We start from the raw sequence: 21,141 nt of genomic DNA, 5'->3' as shown, positions 1-21,141 counted from the left end.
GTAAATTCCAGTCTGTGAACAAGCCTAAGAAAGTATGATGTCTGGGATAGAATACCAAAACTTTGGGGGAAATTGTTAACGGCCTCCATTAATTCTGCTAATTGTGAGGAGGCTCTTAATAGAATTCAGATATTAGTGCGGCAGCACTTGGAAAACTCTGGAACTCCCTGTATCTATTGATACTATTGATACCTTCACTGTATTCCTTTTGGCGCTTGCTGAATACATTCTTATTTAGACAAACCTGCACAGATGTTTAGAGAGTCTGTAGGAGTTTTAACTGTTTTGGTCCATTTTGCTCCGGTTCTAACCTTCTGTATGGTTTTAAATTACAGCTGTAAAATTTTTAGTGATCATTTTACTGTTTTATATTTTTTTTGTAAACTGCTTTGAAGCTCTTCTACAATCAATGTCGAGTTTATTAAATAATTAAATAATGATGCTTGCACTGTTAAATAATTTGTCAGTGTACTTTAAAGAATATACATCCAGAAAATTAAATACCGAAATATTGTAATTCCTAACATTCACACTTATTAAAGACCACAAGAAGTATTCCTTCTACTCCCCTAGTGTATTGAAGCCCAAAAGCTGACAGATTCAGTGCTAGGGAAAACCTCTTGGGATAGAGCATTCACCACCTACCTAATTTCTAATGACAGAGCCATGGATGACGTGTTACAATTAGGCAAGTTTAACTGGTAGAAAGTGATCCTTCAGGCACCTGGGCCTCAAACTGAAGGGCTTTAAAGCTAGAACCCAGCATTTAAACTGAGTTGGAAAATGGATTGGGAAAATGGTGCAGCTCTCCGGCAAGATGTTTATATGAATAGCTCCAGTAAGAAAACTAACTGCTATACTGTGAATCAAATTTTAATAGAGGTGTCTAATCAGAACATTCCCAGAACCTATAAAACAGCAGACAGGTTATCTATGTCCAGAAGCAATAAAAATTGTAACATACCTCATCAGTAAGCCTGTCTATCCTATATAGATTAGGATAGATCATCTTCATCAAGCCAACCAGAGGCTGACTTTTTATTTGGCACATAGCATATACACGATCATCCAAGCGTGTACTTGTACCAGTTCTAAATGCTTTCTGTAAAACAAAAAAAGCAAGTTATCATTTAACAATAAACTTTGTTATTTTATTTATCAGATGAATATTGTAGCTAAATTGGGGGGGACATGTCTGGGGAGTGGCTAGTAGACTTTTTGACTCCACCACTCCTTGAATGGCAGCTACCACCCCAATCATACCAAAAGTATGAAAGGATCCTAAGTTTCAAAAGAGGTATGTCTGGGGGGGGGGTTGCACTTTCTGTTTTAGAAACACACAGCTAGCCTTCCTCTGGGTGTATGGAACTAGTTGTGCAGTGACTAGGTAACAAGATGTTAAAGAAACCAAACAAAACTAGAGCTAACAACAGCCTTTCAAAAACAGTTAATTCCATCCTTTTCTTAAAAATGCCTCTTATGACAAAACAAGTGTTACTGACTATCTATAAGGACTCAGCTTTAAAAACAGACAAGTTGAATAGTTCAGAAGTGCAACTCTCTCCATAGTTACATCTTTGCAAGCTCTCTTAAGCAACCTGACATCTAGGCTCTTTACACTATACAGTGCCCCCCCCAAAAAAATTTAAGCTGCATATTAAAGAGAAGAAGGTAGAAGGTAGGCTTTTAAACTATGCATTTTCATATAATTCACCAATGTTTCTGTAACTAAATCAAAGTTTCAAAATTGCCTGACGTCAATAACAATTGCTATTCATATGAAATACCTGCTTGAAGAGAGCCAAAACATACAGAGGAAACAGCCTGAGGGAATTTGGAGCAATTAAAGCAGATTGCTGGATATTTGATGCAGTTGACATATATGCAGACAGTGAATCTACCACTGCATTCACTAAGGCATCTCTTGCATCTGACAGACTTGAAGAAACTGATCGATCAACAGCTATGGAAGCGAAGCAGCAGTAAATAATTATGAAAGGAACCGTATTAAAAAAGGGAAACAAACAGCATACCACTCCAGACATTAATACATTCTCATTTCTCTAATCAACCTTGAAAGTACTAAACATCCCAGCAAATCAAAGTACTACTTTGACAAAACCTTCAGTTTGCACAAAATTTTACAAGACATGATAAAAAGGGCTCTAGTTTCTGTTACCTGTGTGGATAATGAACTTTGAAATTGGGAAACGAGAGTGGGCTATAAAGAACACCTGATAATTCTGAGGTTTCCCATCCAATAACTTAGTTTTAGATTTTATTGGTTTGTATAAATCATTTAATAAAATAACACTTTAGCAACTTCTGCTCTCGCTAGACCTATTTGCTACACAGAAGAGGGCATCCTTTTTCATCTTAAGGGCTGCATTCTTTCATGGACATTTCAGGGGTTGTGTGTCAGTGGAGCCAGACCCACATACACACTCTGACCTCACAAATCCATCACTTTACTCCGCAATGCATTAACATGCTTTTTGGGAGGAAGGAGAAGTATCATAGCCAGTGGCGGAGCTTCATGCTCCGGCACTGGGGGGGGGGGTAGAGAGCAGGTGGGGGTGGCACGTCCCAGGGGCGTAGCTGCTGCCCGCAGGGGTGTGCCGTGCACACAGCGCGGGGGGGGGGGGCGGGCAGCCACAATGGCACCCTACCGGGATCACGCTGTCGGGGGTGGTGCGCTCCCCCCCCACTCCTCTTCCTCTGCCAGTGATCATAGCATGGGGAAATGTATCAAGTCCCCAAATCATCCCTGTACTGCTTAGGAGATTTTTGGGGGGAGGGGGGCATTGGGAATCACAGAACGAAGGGTTAATCCCCGAGTGCCACATGAGAGGAGAGATCTGAAGGAAGGGGAACTGCAGGCCAGATCTAAAGATCTGGCAGTCTGCCAGTTCCCCACACCTTCCTTGCAAGCATCCACACTGCATTTCTATCTTTCCAACAGCACTAAACACACAATTTTTTTTTGCTTTCTTCTAATTACAGGTGATAGAGGGAGAAAATTACTTTGGGGGAATAGAGAACCCTCTGAATGCTAATTCTCAACTCACCCATATTAGCTAAGAGGCATATAACTGCTTGTACATCTGCTCCAGCATAAACATCTGCCAGTGAAGTCACCACAGGCAAACAAAGCGTATGCACTCTGATTCTCCGTTCACCTGCATTAGAATAAACAGAACAGAACAATACTTAAGCTTTTTATCCAAAGCTATTGCTAAAACCGTTTTCACATGTCCCCCCCTCTTTTTTTTTTTTTTTTGCTAAAACCACCTATCATCTGATTTTGTTCTTTGTGGGTTGTTGTTTCTTAAATTTATTTTGAGAAGAGACATCATAAGTGAAGTTACCTTTGCTGGAAGTATACAAAAGTGCTGTCTGAAAACAAACTAAAGATGTGTCTGACAGGATTTCCTCAATGGACATCTGTACTGCAAATCCAGCATCAGGATTGACGTTGGCAAGTGACAGCAAATCAGTAGATCGCACAAAGAAGTTACCATGGAAGGTGTGAATTGAAAGACCTAAAAAATGGTAATGTTTAAGTTAAAATGGCAAGGTTCTTTAAAAAAAACAAAAACCATAGTTAACAGTTCAACCCTAAGCATAATTAATCAGAAGTCTTGTAAAGTTCAATGGGGCTTATTCCCTAAGTGTACATGTTTAGGATTGAAGCCCAAGTTTTTAAAAAACTGGACCTATGGCTATTTGTACACTAGTGACAGGAAACACCAAGTCCTGAACCCTGAGCAAGGCCTCCTCTGGGCCTCCAAATCCCTCCCTGCTGGATCTTCCCGAATCAATTTTGCCAGAGGAAAGGGCAGGAACAAGCCTCTAGCTACCTAGAAGAGTTTGGATTTGATATCCCGCTTTATCACTACCCGAAGGAGTCTCAAAGCGGCTAACAATCTCCTTTTCCCTTCCTCCCCCACAAAAAACACTCTGTGAGGTGAGTGGGGCTGAGAGACTTCAAAGAAGTGTGACTAGCCCAAGGTCACCCAGCAGCTGCATGTGGAGGAGCGGAGACACAAACCCAGTTCCCCAGATTACGAGTCTACTGCTCTTAACCACTACACCACACTGGCTCCCTAATACCACCTCACTCAAGAACTGAGGGGGGAAAGGCTGAGAGAGGTGGCCACTGCAGCAACCACTGCCACCTTTGTTTCCTCAGAATCCCTCTGGGACCCAACATAGTATATACTGGGGGCAAGGGCATAGGCTAGAGTACAATTTATATGCTAGAACAGGGTTGGAAACCTCAGGCCCAGAGGCAAAATGCAGCCCCTCCAGGTCACTACCTTCGTACTCTACACTTCATAGGCCACGCTCCCCCCCCCAAACTACACCCATTGTTCTGCACTCTCAAGTGTTTTGCTTGGCTGGAACACGTTCCTGAACTGTCACCATGCCTCTTGCTTTCCTGGAAGGAGACGTGTGTGCATGTGTAGGAGCCTCTTACTTTTGCATGGTTGGAATGTAGGCAACTATGCCAACGTAGGAGTCAGGTATGTTGCTCTGCACACTTTTTATCTGGCCTAGTCAACAACATGGAGACGTGTGTGTGTGTGGACATCATATTGTCCCCACAAGAGAATGCAGCCCTTGTGCAGGACCCCCCCCATTAGATACTTATCATATTCTATTTCCTGTAATTTTGTAGTAGATAAATTTTATTCATGGATTCATGAAAAACAGACAGTCCTCAAAGTACAGAGAACATCTCTCCTTTTTGTTTTCTACGTTGTTGCTACTACAGTGCTAGAATCACCCTCCCAAAAAAGGACTCTTCTGATGACATGGCCTACATCATTTTCTACAAGTGTGTGTACCATTTTTTCCTAGCCACACTTTTTAAATGATATACATTCATGTTTGGTTGGAGTTGCTGAAAGAAGGACGACAGCACCTTTGGTAGAAGGGAAGGAGAAAACATTGTCTCAAACAAATCCTACGATACAGGTAGGTAGCCGTGTTGGTCTGAGTTGAAGCAAAATTAAAAAAATCCTTCAGTAGCACCTTAAAGACCAACTCAGTTTTTATTTTGGTATGAGCTTTCGTGTGCATGCTGACGAAGTGTGCATGCACACGAAAGCTCATACCAAAATAAAAACTTAGTTGGTCTTTAAGGTGCTACTGAAGGAATTTTTTATTTTAAATCCTACGATTTTCACCAATATTGGGTGCATTTAATAATAAACCAGAACCACACCATACCTTTCGTACATCTTATTCTCATGACTGCTTCAAATCCAATTTTCCGTGTAAGGTACCTTTTAAGGTCTTTTTGCAATTTATCTGCTTGCATGGGGTTGTGGGTATGATGGAAAGATGGGTAATAATAGATGCATCCAGCAGAATATTTGGACATGCAAGCTTTTGGCAAGGATGAAAAAAAGAGATAGTTATTATTCATTCACTAACAGTTGCAATGCAGAGAACAGACCCTGAGCTGATGAAGCTGTTTAAACAATGGCAAGATAAGCATCTAGTGTTTCACTTAGCAATCTTACAGTTGTATTCTGAAATAACTGTAGTTTCCTGACAGTCTTCAAAGGCATACTTCAAAGTGATTTATGCTAGTCTAGTCTGAAAATGACCAGAGGGTAACTGCTATTACACCAAATATATATGAGTTTTTTAAAAAAAATCTAATTTGAATTTATAGAGCTTCTGGAAAGCCAGTAAAAACAGATAATGAAGGAAATCAGTGTATTTTCTTAGAAGATTGCCAGGCCAGCCAAATAATATATAAAAAGAATGGCATCTGCCAGCTCAGGTGGTAGATGAGCCTCTTAATCTTAGGGCTGTGGGTTCGAGCCCCACGTTGGGTGAAAGATTCCTGCATTGCAGGGGGTTGGACTAGATGATCCTCATGGTCCCTTCAACTCTATGATTCTATGTTTCATGATTCTAAGCTTTTCAGAAATTACCTTCACCTTCAAGCAATTTTCCATTTTAAAAGCAAGTTGCATAGTGTCTGACAGGATATGGGCTTGTTGGCAATCCTGTATGCTCCAAATAGATAGTTTCATGAACCAACCAATAAGAGTACATAATTTCATGATGGAAAAAATCTCTGTTTTACAGTTCAGTCAGTCAGTTAGTACCTTGACATATTCCAAAGTGTGGCATGAAATATTTAAAACCATTAAAAATTTGCATCTAAGCAAATAATATATTTAACCTTTAGAATTTTCCTTGGCAATTTTAACTGAACATAAAAATTGTTCTCTCAACACATGCTAATTATGAAGTAGCTCTGCAAGTTAAAAGCGCTTACCAAGAGAAGCCAAATCAGAATACTGTGAGCTTAAAAGGAACAAATCCACAGCTGTTTGCTGTCCTGAACAATCAAGTGCCAACTTTTTATAAAAATCTGTTGCTGGACCAAGATGCTGAACAACCTAGGATACAAAGAAAAAAATAAGGTTGGGAGTGCAACAGAAACAAGTACATTTTAAAAAAAGAGCAAATTGAATTCAGACTGCTTGTAATACGTAACATTTGGAAGGCCACAGATTCCCCAGCCAACATTGTCAAGTACCTGTTGCCCAAGCTATACCATGACAAATTAAGATACTCTTGTTTTTATAACCCATTCTATAATCCAAAGATTTTCAGGGTGGCGCACAACATGAAAATACAACATTATAAAAACAATTCCCCCCCCAAAAAACCCACCCACCACAGAAACTTGTTAGATCCATAATCACTACAGAGTCCAAAGTACCTTTGGGTTTGATCTTTGATTGGGATCTTCCCTGGACTGCAAACGTCCTGTGCCCAACGATGGTAACTGTGTCTGAAACACCGATATGCGCCCACCCGTTGGAGACATCAACTTAAAGGCAGCTTGAAGGGCTGGGCCTAAAGCACTGTGCGTTTCTCTTGTGTTAGTGAACATATTTGGTAGTGCATTTAGCAAGTCTTTAATTAGCTGCAAAATAATTGTTAAAGTGTTAGAAGGAAATATTTTGCATTTTTTAGGAGTGGCAAGAATGCTGAAGTCCCACCACTGGCCAGTGAAAAATCTTATTTGGCCACCTCTCTATGAATTCCGGAATTCCCAGCAGGCATTATGCGCACACTCTGAAGCTTAGAAATCTTATTAAGTTGTGTATAAATTCATTTCAATAAATCTTTGAAACCACTGGGATTAAACACCTGATCGTTCTAAAAACGAAAGGCAAGATTCCCAGGAAGCTGAAATGATTCTTTGCCCAGAGTCACATTCTTTCACGTAACTGGAGCCTATAAACACCACCCTTTTATCTAAAACCTCCTTGGTATCATGGACATAAAGGCTATTCAGTTCTTCCCCATTGGCTGTCCTCTTTCTCTGCTATCCACATAATAGTCATGTCTCTCTTTTTCGAAAAGGACTGCCACTATGAAATTTTCATCACCAGCTTCCATCTCAGTCTGACATATCTAGATTGCTTTCCTCTCAGGCTGGCCTTTGTGTTTGTCCTACATGGAACCTTGATTTTAAAGTCCAGTTCCAAGGACAGCAGAGGCCTTGGCTTGTCTGCTCAGCCTTCCCTTGTTTTTCTGAATCACAATGTGTCATAGGAGGCAAAACAAAAGCAGAAGAAATTCTAGGTTGGAAGCAGGACTGGAAATGCTGTAGGCCTGCTGTGATTTAAGAATCAGATTTAACATCCCCGTTCTAAAGCAGTTTAATCAAGGACAGAGCAGTCAGAAATAATTATCTTCACATTTAAGATTTAATTCTTCTGTGAATTATCCACCTTACCTCCTTACTTTCATGCAGATTAACAAGTAAGCTATCAGGTGTTGGCAGGAAAATATCTATGAAGAAAACATATATTGGTATTATATTTTCATGTTATGTACTGAAAAGGATACACCATAGCTAGGGTGCAAAGAGCTGCAGCAATATAAGTTAAAAGCACTTCTGTACATGCACAAGGACTTAGCCAATCTTCCTTTCTAGTTGTAGCTCTTCATGTTGTTACTAATGGTCCCTGACAGTGTGTCAAATACACCCCAACGTGCCCTCATTTTATCTTGCAGGAATGAATTCTAGGCAGATATTATTGGCCAACTCTATTATACTTAACGTAGCACTGTTATATTTCCTCTTCCACATCACAATTTTTATTTTTTTGTTACTTTCAATAAAATGCCTGTTAAATATGGTCTCCTCTCCTTGAATCACTCTATCTCACACTCATTTTCTGAGACAATTAGCCCTCTTACCATCAATTTCTGACACAATCAGCATCTGAGGCTGTGATAATCCTTCTTGCAAATTGTAGAACTGAACAGTGCTGTCAAACGTTATGAAGCCTATTCTTGTTCTTGAATCTCCAGGCAACCTTAAGATTTAAAAGAAAAATGACCATGATGCATTGGTTTAGCACAGATATCTATTCCTGTGCCTTTAACTTGTTCTAATGTTAGAAAAAAAATATTCAAGAGACAGTCTTCAATGCTTGAAGACAACATATGCCCCAAATACAGCCTAGTGCAGCTCTGTATTTAACCCACAGGGGTTAGTAACAACTTTCTCAAATATGAATAGTTTATTATTGCAATGAATAAGGAGAGGGAGGAAAGAGATGACTGGATACAAGATGTTCATGCTCCCATGGTTTGGCTCTCCTTAATCATGGGACTATTACACAACAAGATAAGAAGAGCCTGCTGGATCAGGCCAATTGCTCAGCTAGTCCAGCATCCTGTTTTCACATTGGCCAGACAGATGCCTGTGAGAAACCAGCAAGCAGGATTCGAGCACCAGAACACACACCCCTCCTGTGGTTTATAAAGCACTGTAGTCATGTAATCAAAGCAGGACCACATTGGCAATTATTTTAATGGCTGCTGTATCCTGACCATAAATACACACAACAACAAAAAACAACAAGAAGGTTCTTACTTGTCTAAATTTTCAAGCAGAGACTGGCACACAATTGACAAGTATCCAGCTTCTACTGCATTGTGGGATACATCCAACACAAACAAATACACTGCAGGCTGAGGAGGACGAAGCTGTAAATTAAAATTAAAGTTTAGGCTTAACTGACAAAATCCTTTATATTCTATTTGTAATCAAGAATAGTTTTGATAGCGCATGTTGCTATGAGCCCCACTTTTTACATCTGCATAGTCTCTTTGAAAAGAGGGACCCAGGTGGCGCTGTGGGCTAAACCACTGAGCCTAGGGCTTGCTAATCAGAAGGTCGGCTGTTCGAATCCCTGTGATGGGGTGAGCTCCCGTTGCTTGGTCCCAGCTCCTGCCAACCTAGCAGTTCAAAAGCACATCAAAATGCAAGTAGATAAATAGGAACCGCTATAGCGGGAAGGTAAACAGCGTTTCCATGTGCTGCTCTGGTTTGCCAGAAGCGGCTTTGTCATGCTGGCCACATGACCTGGAAGCTATACGTCGGCTCCCTCAGCCAATAATGCGAGATGAGCGCGCAACCCCAGAGTCGGTCACGACTGGACCTAATGGTCAGGGGTCCCTTTACCTTTAGACTCTTTGAAAAGAGGATAAGGGGCTGAACTGAAAACAGCAAAAGTGAATTCTAAAAACCCTCCACCCCCGAAGTTTTATGAATATTTATTTTAACCAATATTTTGTTCCATATATACTTACCATGTAGTCTGAGGAAGCAATGAATTCCACTGTAGAGTTTTGGACTTCTGGCCGTTTGTGCGGCTCTCCATAGGACCGTGTCACAGGATTATACATAAATTCTTCAGGAACTAAATGATTATAAAATAAATATATTACCCATTGTTAAGTGCACAAATACTAAACTTGGTAACACCATTCAAATACAGTAAACCCTAATGCAGCAGGTCCCACTTGCCAAGGAACCATAGGGATTTCCCACACCACTTGCCAGTCTGGAAAGGGAAAATGTCCATCTGCAGGCATAGTCTGAACCCAGGCAGGCCCACACCATCAAATGAATAACATTAAAGGGTCTTGTTGTCAAGTACTCATCAGCTGACTGGCACTCACAGAAAGCTAACCTGAAGTCATGGTCCGACATAACAATGATGTCAGGTTATTGACAGGTGGCCCACAGGGGTCGGCTGAGATAAGGATTCAGCCCATCGTCTGAAAAAATAGTCTACCATTTGCTGGTCTTTGACCGTATTAAAGTTTTACTTACTTACTTACTATTCTACCTCTGCCCTAAGGGGACACTGTCACCCTATGTTTTGAGAGCTGCTTGCCATGCAAGGGCCGGGGGTGGTTTGCTTTCACAAAGGAAGTGCTGTAGATCATCATTCATTCCTTTAGATTGTGGCATTTTTATCAATACTCACCATCATTAACTCTGTAGCACAGGTTACATTTCCATCTCCTTTGGTCAATAAAAGAAACAAAAGGGTTGATGTATGTTCTGCATGATCTACATCTCACAATGGTGTTCGATGTTATCACAGGCAATTGCTGAGGAATAAAGAACATTGTAAAACGTCAATTTGAAGAAAAACTTTGAAGTGTTTCACAATATTTTTCTACCCCTAAACAACAAATTCAGGTTTTCTATGCATTTTTCAAAAATTACTACTGGAAAAAAAGTTCAAATTTTATTAAATTTTGACAATTAAAATTAAGGCTAGAAAAATTCCATTATTAATGATCAGGGTATAGGATACAATTAAACTCACTTATTTCTAAGTGAGCTTTGCTGAAATCTGTGCCAATTGCACATAAGTAAATTTAGTTAAAAGTGGTATAAATGTAAAACAGTTATTATTTATTGTAAATATTCTCTCTCAATTCCAGTGTTGTGTTTGGGTTTCAAGACAACTGATTCACAATTATTTACTGCAACCACAACTTTAAAATATGAAAGATGTTTTTAATTTATTCAAGTTTGGCTAAATAAAAATTCTGGGAATAAAAAGTCATTTTACCGTCAGATCTCTGAAGGGATGTAGAAGCAATCCCAAAGGAAGTTTTGCTTTGTTTAGCAAAGCTTGAGTTTGTGGAATATTTGTCAAAGTGCATCGAAATGAGCTAAAAGTGAAATCGCAAATGTTAGTTTCAAAGATTATGACTCATCTGTGCTATCAAAGAGGCCCATATTCACCAAAATTCACCACCCACATCTCTACATGAAAGTATCCAGGTTGTAAAAGCAAAATTCAAAGCAGTGCAACGAGCCACACCCTTGCCCAAAGTAACACTTGTATAAACTCAGCATGAAAAATTCTTGAGCCAATCATAACTTTCCAACATTTGTAATAGCTGCAATGAATAGAACCATTTGTGTCAACATATTTGCATCTGGGATGAGTATAACAGAAGCAGACTTCATTTGCTAAAACTTTCCAATATTTCATAGAGGCAAAATGTGAGGATTACAAGGCAAGGCGTGAAATGTATGTTTGCCAAACCTATACCATAACGATCGAATCAGGATATCAGTTCCTGACTCTCTCTCACACAGATATTGATAAAAAAAGAATACAAGTCTAGAAGCATGCTGAAGATTAGAAACTTTATACATACTCTGGGCTGCAATTCAGTTTCTTCAGATCAGAGTTCAAATTAGGCACAGGAGCTGGAATTGGAACAATAGGCAGAATATTTCTATCTTGAGTAACGTTGACCGGTCGCAAGCTCTCTGGTTGCTGAATACCTAGTCCTCCAAGACTAGCTGACAGTTGATTCATTGTCGGGTATTGCTGAAAAATAACATTTTAAAGAAGCATTTATTTTATAGCATTAGCTGCTTGATGAGTATTTGCCTAATTTCCCCCACTCTGCAATATCTTTCCCCCCTCATTCCATAAGCTGCTCCTGTCTCTATTTCCCCTCCCAAATTCATATCTGCAATGCATCTGACCCAGGCATATGAGGGTCTTGACAGATTCTCTTAACAGGCACAATCACTTCTACCACTTCTGTGGGGTGATCTATGGATCAGTGTTGCTTTTTAAAAACATCAATCTACTAGCACAAGTGGTCTGGGACCATCTTGGGCAGATCACCAGCCTTTTCCATTACAATATAATTTGTGACTTAAATCAGGGATGGAAAGCCTGTGGCCTTCCAGATGCTGTGCGACACCACCTCCCATCGACACCCATCAACATGGCTAACTATCTCTCATCCCTTCCTTAGACATAAAGAACATTCAAGATAGCATGGAGTACCAAGTGACGTGTTTACAGGGATATTTTGGCGTATTTTAAGAAGCGCCCCCCTCCCCGCCCTATTTTTCTCTTCCCACAATAGCCCTCCGTGCTATATTGCAAGTCATTCTGGATGTATCCCTGATCCTTTCTAGGGAGCTGTGTGGAAGAGGGAGCAGGAAAGCTACAGTGAATGAGCAGATTTCCACTACCTCTTCATTGGATCCAACCCAATGCCACACAACTTATCACACAAATATAGGACAGTTGCTTCTTCTTCTTCTTCTTCTTCTTCTTCTTCTTCTTCTTCTTCTTCTTCTTCTTCTTCTTCTTCTTCTTCTTCTTCTTCTTCAATGTACATGAACTTGAATGTATTTATTCATATGAATTTACTGGCATTAACTGGAAGTGTATAATCTTCATATACAACTGTCTGAAAGTCACATGCTTTGAGAAAATCACTATATCATTAAAAACACCAACACAAATAACTATCAATATTAACCATTTATTGTCAACCAAGTGCATACGATCTTCTCATTTTCTAATCAGATAAGATGTGCAAATTATCAGTCATGGCAAAGGTATATTTCTTATGCAAAGAAGGGGAACAAAACCTCTGCCCCATAACTTTGCAATTCTCACTGGTTAAGGCTGCAATCCAACTTCCCTGAAGTTGCACATTTGTTTTCAAAAGGATTTGCCACTTCCACTAGAAGAATAGTAATTAAACTGACTAATCATCCTCCTTGATTGAATATATTAGATCTTTCCTGCAAGTCACACTTGTGTCTGTGGAGAACAGCAACTTTGATCCCTGCTATATGAGAAGGTAGAAAAAATGACTGAAGAAGCAGCTAGTATTTTCTCATCTTGGTAAGCCTGGCACTACTGGTTTCTCTTCAGCTGTATTTCATAGTGCCACCTTAAGTCTATGTGTAAGTACTGATGTAACCTGTGTAAACACAGTTCTGAACTCCCTACGAGAGATGAATCAAAACAATAGACAAACACAAATATATTTACTCTGGTGACCTGTTTAATTGAAGTACAATTTTTTTCAAAAAAATAATCAAAGAATTACAATTCCAACCTTGATTCATAGGTAACTATGCTCCCTCATTCAGTTAATCTGTCACTATGACATCAAATAAAAAAATTGTGAGGATTTTCTAACCTGTGGATACTGAGGAAATCCAGAATTATATCCAGAGTTACTGGAAGGTGGAAGTGGTGGCGTCACATTCTGATAGCCAGGCTGGAGAGCTGGGTACCCATAGCCAAATGGTTTAGAGGTTTTAGACGTCTGTGGAACTGAGGGAACAGGAGCTGGACTACTTGTTGTAGAACGTGCCTCTAAACAGAAAAGCAATGCTTTAATACAGTATTTACTCCTTTAAAAAGCAAGCTGTTGCTTATGAGAGTATTATGTGCCTGTAGTATAGTGAGTGTTTTAATTAACAGAGCAGGAAAGAGAACTTCAATTAAATATCCTGTTGTAAATTAGTATTTAACACACAACAATAAAGTAACTAGTAACACAACTACCGTCATTTGAGTAAATAAAAGCCCATGCTTAACTTGATTTCTAACTATTAAACAAATATCAAACAATTCTTAAATAGGGTAGTAATTAAAATTTAACTGCAAATAAAATGAAGTAATTGTATTTTTTTTTAATCTTCTGAATGCAGTTGTCCTATAAACTTTATGCATTCAACTGCAACCAGAATTAAATAGTTAATTAATCAGAAGCTGAATATGGGAATAAATCCAGTAAAATCAGATGGCTTACCTCTAATGAAACATATTCAAGATTTACTACATGTTAAGGAACTTCTTATCAGTTTGAATTAATATGCAATTTGAAAAGCAGAAGTGAGTCACTTGAACAATACACTGTGCTGTATTGGAATCTCTACTCTGAGCAAATAATGTATAGAAGCTGTACTGCAGATGCTTCCCAACCTTGCATTTGTGTATATATATGTGTATATAAATATAAATAAAATAAACATTAAACAAACAAAAGTTTGATTCACCTGGATAGCCACCTCCTTCAAGACTATCATAATTGTTGAGAATGGGAGATGCGCTGCTCGTAGTGGAAGAGCTGTCAATAGCTAGAAGAGAAACACACACACATATATTCATTAAACTGGCATTAAATCTGCATATTAAGAAATGATTATCAATGCCAGGTAAGAAGCTATAAAGTATTTAGTGGCAATATCATATGTTTATCAAACACAGGATTTCAGCCTTAATCTTTGTTTATAGCAGTTGCCAAACTGAACTAAAAATGCATGGGGGGGGGAGTTAAAAATGACAAACTCCAATTAAGAAAAAAATAACCTCAGAAGCTTTTGGTGATTATAGTTCACTTTACATATTCTGACTTCCCATTGCTGGACTTTGGAAGCAATTCTACTTCAAAGTTAAAGCATTTGCCAAGCATAAACAAAAGTGTGGAGGCACTGTAAGAGTCTAGGCAGAGGGAAAAGAAATGCTCTCAGCACTTAATGGAAGCACCTTGAACGTATTTGATATTCTGCTTCTGCATATTTTATGTTACCTTATAAGTCGCTTTGAGACTTTTTTGTAAAAAGCAACAAATAAATTTTATAATCAATACAGTAAATGAGAAGGGGGATAATGCTGATGATGATGCCGGGGTTCCTCCTTATGCAAATTCTCTTGCTTCCAGACTCCATCTGAACAGTCTACTTCAGGAGCACACATTTGTAGGATACAGCTGTTAAATACACTCACACAAGGTTCCCATTTTACTCAGTGAGATATATACCAGAAGAACAGCTAAGTTAAACTCTGTTAAACACACACACAATAGACTGGAGCCAAAGATTCCTTTTCTATTTGGATCCAGCCCTGTACCCTTTATGGCATCCTGAAAAACTAACACCTAAGCAAGTATAGAGAAAAAAGCGCTTTGTAAACAGTGGTGCCGAAAGACCATGAAATGCATGCTGTAGTGTTTGGAATTTTCCTATGCAAAAATTGACATTTGCATATTAATGTCCAAGACTGTACCTCTTGCATTTCACGACCCTTTTGCCATTTGCCTCTGATGTTTGACATAAATAAAATGTACAACATTGGAAAACACAGGCAGCTCAATATGTTTTAATCATACAGATGCCAATATTAAACTTCTTCTTATTTAGTTTTCTCTAAGCCATGAATTGCTTGAGTATCCCCTAATTTGCTATGTTCAGGAAATTGAATGCCTCCAGAAAAGCCCTGAAAGATAGTAATTAGCTTTAAGCTTTTAATCTGCTTTAAATGGATTGTACAGAAATGGATCAACTGTAGAAGCAAAGTGATGAGTCTACTTTTTTATCCAGAAAAACTTTCAAGCCACATTAAGATGCAGAACTGAGAACTCTACATTATAGCGACGCCGTATACTGTACAGTAAGCCCACAACTTACACACATTTAACTCATGTACATTCAGCTTTATGCACTTGGCAAAAAAAAAAAGGGGGGGGGTTCTGGGAAAAACAACTTTTGGCAATCCTGCCTGCCACTGAACCCAATGTGTTTTGACTATATGTGATTTCGGCTTTAGGCGCGATCCCCGGATCGTAACCCCTGTGTAAGTTGTGGGTTTATTGTATAACAATAAAATAGAGAATGGACATTGACAGGCAGTACATTCTTTTTGCTATACTGAAATGAAGAATGTATTTGTGTGGATTAATACAGGAGAAATACCATTTGAAAAATCCATGTTCAGCATCAGCAAAGAAAAGTTCCAAAACCACCGACAAATTATTGAAAGCATATCTGTTCATGTTATCAATATTTCCATGCACCACATGCAGCATACTGTACACATGTAGCTTAACAACACTACTTCTCAGATTTTAAAATAAATCCATTTCTTTTCCATTTATTAATTTGTGGTACTTAAAAAAAATGTAGACTTTGAAACAACATGCTTATTACTGAAATTACTGTCAATACAATTACCAGCTATTTCAATAGTATGCATGCCATGTTCATATCTAAACCATATTTTTTAAAACAAGTTTCTATATACCACAATATAACTTTGGCAGTTTGAAGTTTAATAACCTTTTTGGTTTCAAGCATCTCCAGGTCCTTTATACCAAAACTTATTAAATCTGAAATTAATTTCTGCACTACATATTCATTGAAACAGGAAGAGAGCCAAACAAAATATTTTGGCAAATGTGTTACCATATAGGAAGTATGTTAAGGAAATGTTTGCTTGCACAAGAAGACAAACAACAACTGGCCTCAATAAGTATTTCTGCGTTCTGTCTTTTGGTTATTTGTAACTTTCTCACACATGACGAATGACAAAATACTGCAGTTTTTTTAAACAATAAAGGGGGTAGTTTTATGTTTATAGTAGGACAAAGGAATATCATTGGACAATCTGGATGAAGTATGTCATACATGTCCACACCTGCAATTTTAAATAACAACACACTTTTATTGATGAGTGTCCAATGAGTGGTATTCAATTAATTTTACTCAGAGCAGACCCATTGAAATTAGTTAATATGACCAATTTAGGTTAATTAATTCCAATGGATCTACTCTGAGTAAAACTTAATTGCATACCACCCTATATTATTAGCTACTAAATGCAATGCATTTTTCCTTCAATTATTTAGACTGTTTAGGATCAGGATACTTAGTGTTATGTACTTTTGTTCAGGGAATGGAATAAATGTTATCAAATTGGGTATGAAAGTGAGAAATACTGGTGCAAAGCTTAAAGCAGACCTGCTTCCTCATCCTCCTCCTCCTCTTCCTCATCATCTGAACTTGATGACAAGGGAGTTGCTGGAGAGCTAGCTTGATTATTAACATATCCACCATACTGCATGCCTGTGAAGTGGAAAGCACAAATACAAGAATCAGACACACAGAAAAGGTGAGAAACTGAAAGCACAAATCAGAGCATTAAGTGACAGCAAAACCAGGCATTACAAAAGACACCCAAACATGAAAAGTGAGTTACCCAAACCATACCGTAAAAGCTTTGTCTTTACAGAAAAACAGACATTTTTTATTGCAGTAGTTTGGTTATTAGCGGTAGACAAAGAAATTTAGTAGAATTAGAACACATAGTTCATCCTCCAGAGATAGTGAAACAGCTCTCTTAACTAAGTCAGATAATTTTTTAAGTAGCTGAAATAGTTTTGAGACCCATTTTTAAAAAGTTGGGTGGATTTCACATTTTGACACAGTGATATTAATTGCCCATTGAGGAAAAAACAGATTTCACTAGTTATCATTAGCATATAGTGCTATTATCAATTTCAAAAGTGCTAATACTTAATGAGTGTTATTTTTCCTTAATCCACACAACTTAAACTTCCAAATAATGTCATCGATGCTCCACATAAAGGGTCACACTTTAAATGAATTTTTTACTCTCTCTCTATGAAAAGTTACTTATATTCACAAATTGCCAATAAATGAATAGAAATGCCACTTCTGGTCACAGAACCTCTTTCCATTTATAGAACAGAACCTTTGGATAGAATACAATGAATTTATACACAGCTGGCAAAAAAACATATCCATAAAACAAAGGTATTATTAAAGTGCTTTTAAGATCAACAGAATACAGTACCTTTTTGTTGCCAGTCAGATTTCATTTGGCAGAACCTATACAAACATAGAGCTTGAGACTTGGATACCCAAACGATAGTCTCAACCTTTATATACTAAACCAAAGACTGCACTCTGCAGGAGGGGTCCTGCAGATAGCATCTCATCAAGAGACCTGTTCCATATGATGTAGGCATTGAGCCTTTAGTTTGGAGGCACACACCCTTTGGAACTCCATCCTGTTAAGTATCAGCACCCCCGGCACCCACACGGCGACGGCGGTCTCAGCGGCTCAGGAGCCGCTCGGGCAGCACGAACACACTGACTGCCCTCAGGAGCTCCTCGGACTGGGCCGCAGCCACGGAAGCGCTCCAATGCCTTCGGCCCAGTCCGCGGAGCTCCTGAGGGCAGCCAGCGTGTTCGCGCCACCCGAGCGGCTCCTGAGCCGCTGAGGCTGCCGCCGCCGTGTGAGTGCCGGGTGGACCGGCCAAGAGGTCGCCCCTCCCCCAGCGAGCGCAACAGCCCAAAATCGAGGGTGCCCAGCCACCAATCAGTCACCGACCAGGCAGAGCCCCGGGGCCCAGAGGCCTGGGATCTCCCGCCTCGCGGAGCACCGAGACCTCGGACCTGACCTTTCTGCTGCTGCTGCCACGCTCAATCGAAAGAGGGAGAGGAGTCCCTCCAAGAAAGGAGCCTCGGACCCGTTGACCCCCCCCCCCCGCTTCTGCTGCGCCGCCACGCCGGGATCGCCCGGCCACCCGGAGTCGGAGGGTCCCAGGGGGAAAAGCGGGGTGCAGAGGAGGCCCTGGCCCAGCTGCCCCATCGCTGAACTACCACCACTGCCGCTGCCACAGAAGCGAAGAAGACCCTGAACCCCCATCCAAACAATGCCTATCATCAGTCCAGATAAGAAAAAAATAATAATTTTAATTTTTTTCATCTACAATACTGTCTTAATTATTTTATAGTACAGTACATTGATTATTGCCTTCATTTTATGGATCAATGGTCTTGGTAGACAGTAAAATTTGTGTTAAATTGCTGCTTTAGGGGGTGTTTTTCATTGTCTGAAACAGATTAATCCACTTTCCATTACTTTCAATGGGAAAGTTCGCTTCGGTTTATGAACGCTTCAGTTTATGAACAGACTTCCGGAACCAATTGTGTTCATAAACTGAGGTACCACTGTACATGAATAGTACATGTAAGAGTCATAATACAAAGACTTTATAGCGAGACTGGGTTAAGTTCACAAACATATGCACAGTTCAGCTGTGCTTACTTCAGTGAGACTTGCTCCTGAGTAAACTTGCAAGTAATCAAGCTGATTAGGTGTAGGGATGGGAAAAGAATTTACCAGTTAAAACACGGAGTGGACAAGTATAATATAGATGTGAAAATAAGGAGGAATTAAGAAGTTGGTAATATTTTTATGACTATTTGTACATCAATCTAAGCCTTGACAGCACTTCTGTTATATCTGCATACCAACGTCACTCACAATTAACTCATTCTGACCTAGAATACAAAAAAAGAAACTCTGTGACCCCCCTTTCTCAGATTTAGGCTGAAATACTATTCATACCTTTGAAACCTTGAGACCAAGTTACAGAATTAAGTATGTCACCTGAGGTGCTTTAAGACAAAGAGGTGACCTCAAAATACTACCCTCTAAATCTGTTTGGATGTCTTAGCTGTTGCAGAATGCCATGGTCTGTCCAATAGTAAGAACAGGTTGCCAGTAACACATTACACCAGTGATGTGCACTGGTCCCCTTCCATCTTTCATATCAATATAAGGTAATGATACAGACTTATAAATCCCTGATTTGACCACAGAGCCTAGGGCTTGCCGACCAGAAGGTCGGCAGTTCAAATCCCCACGACGGGGTGAGCTACCGTTGCTCGGTCCCTACTCCTGCCTAGCAGTTCGAAAGCACGTCAACAGCGGGAAGGTAAACAGCGTTTCCGTGCACTGCTCTGGTTTTGCCAGAAGCGGCTTAGTGATGCTGGCCACATGACCTGGAAGCTGTACACCAGCTCCCTCAGCCAGTAAAGCGAGATGAGCACCGCAACCCCAGAGTCGTCTGCGACTGGAGCTAATGATCAGGGGTCTCTTTACCTTTATTACCATGCTCACCACCTCTCTGCACTATTACAATCTCCAAAATCAAAACAGCACCTTCTTAAGACAAAATATAGTAGGACTTGTATAGCAGCATTCTTTGTAGCCGTCTTCTCAATACCTCTCCCTCAGAAACTTGAAAAGTCAGATTACATGTATTACTATTTACCAAAGCACTGGCTACAAACTCTAAAACTTTATGTGGTGGTCCCTGGAGCTCCCATTAAAAGGCTCACATTCAGCCAAGCCTAATGATTTCTGAATTTATTTCGACTATATTTCTGTAAATTTACCATACAGTGGAACCTCTGTTTATGAACACCTTGGTTTACGAATTTTCAGTTTATGAACGGCGCGGACCCATCTGGAACGGATTAATTCACTATCCATTACTTTCAATGGGAAAGTTCACTTCAGTTTATGAACGCTTCAGTTTATGAACAGACTTCCGGAACCAATTACACCCATGCTTCGGGTTAAGTACGCTTCAGTTTAAGTACTCCACGGACCGTCTGGAACGGATTAATCCACTTTCCATTACTTTCAATGGGAAAGTTCGCTTCAGTTTATGAACCAATTGTGTTCATAAACCGAGGTACCACTGTACATCCATCATCCTTGTAAAAGGCTCCTACTTGAAAAGTTTGATTCTGCCTCTTGCAATTGTAATTTGACAACTGAGTAGGTTGTCTTGCACATATCTTTCTAGATATACAAATGGAATCTGTGCTCACTTTGAAATGAGAATCCAAAAGTAAATACCGGTATGCTTTCTCAAGCAGCTTGTTTACAGTGCAAGTGTATATATTGTAAAACACAATGTATCTTGATATATAAATAAACACACTAATAAGAGCCAAATCTTACCAAAGTGCTAAAATGATAATCATATTCTACCCTGTTGCCAGCTAGAATTAATACTAAATATTACTTGCACTGGGATATATGAGCACATAAAACCGAGAAAAATGAACTCTTTAGAAATCATGAATTTCAAATTGTAGGGCAATTTCACAATGCAGACTTTAATTCATCTTCTAGTTTTATACCTTCTTGAAGCAAAGGATCTGATGGTTGTGTAAGGGAAGAGGAAGTGGTGGGCTTCGTTGTCTTTTCCACAACAGGTGTTCTTATTGAAGACGTAACAGCTGAAGACGCTCCCTGGGCAGGTTTTCTATGCTGAATATTCTGGTTTACAAGATGTGGTGAACCTGAAATATGAACCAAAAAATGGGAAATGCACTTTTGTATT

At 39.5% G+C, this 21,141-nt stretch overlaps 1 protein-coding gene across 2 annotated transcripts in view; it reads right to left on the bottom strand.

The window, feature by feature from the left end:
* Nucleotides 1-21,141, bottom strand: part of SEC24B (SEC24 homolog B, COPII coat complex component) — a 41,259-nt gene that overhangs the window by 6,838 nt on the left and 13,280 nt on the right. The window contains exons 3-20 of one of the 2 annotated variants that reach the window (XM_035113439.2): nt 20,939-21,100; nt 16,931-17,035; nt 14,192-14,272; nt 13,327-13,505; nt 11,524-11,699; nt 10,926-11,028; nt 10,329-10,455; nt 9,646-9,755; nt 8,927-9,039; nt 8,245-8,363; nt 7,778-7,833; nt 6,752-6,958; nt 6,302-6,425; nt 5,236-5,394; nt 3,369-3,542; nt 3,069-3,179; nt 1,788-1,963; nt 965-1,102 (exon numbers count right to left, since the gene is read on the bottom strand). In XM_035113439.2, coding sequence (XP_034969330.2) covers nt 965-1,102; nt 1,788-1,963; nt 3,069-3,179; nt 3,369-3,542; nt 5,236-5,394; nt 6,302-6,425; nt 6,752-6,958; nt 7,778-7,833; nt 8,245-8,363; nt 8,927-9,039; nt 9,646-9,755; nt 10,329-10,455; nt 10,926-11,028; nt 11,524-11,699; nt 13,327-13,505; nt 14,192-14,272; nt 16,931-17,035; nt 20,939-21,100 — 2,420 coding nt within the window. The remainder of the gene's footprint in view (nt 1-964; nt 1,103-1,787; nt 1,964-3,068; nt 3,180-3,368; nt 3,543-5,235; nt 5,395-6,301; nt 6,426-6,751; nt 6,959-7,777; nt 7,834-8,244; nt 8,364-8,926; nt 9,040-9,645; nt 9,756-10,328; nt 10,456-10,925; nt 11,029-11,523; nt 11,700-13,326; nt 13,506-14,191; nt 14,273-16,930; nt 17,036-20,938; nt 21,101-21,141) is intronic. The other variant, XM_035113440.2, reaches the window with a different exon arrangement.

The sequence above is a fragment of the Zootoca vivipara genome, chromosome 9, assembly GCF_963506605.1.
Source record: "Zootoca vivipara chromosome 9, rZooViv1.1, whole genome shotgun sequence".
NCBI lineage: Eukaryota > Metazoa > Chordata > Lepidosauria > Squamata > Lacertidae > Zootoca > Zootoca vivipara.
This window is presented reverse-complemented; position numbering and strand designations above follow the sequence as displayed.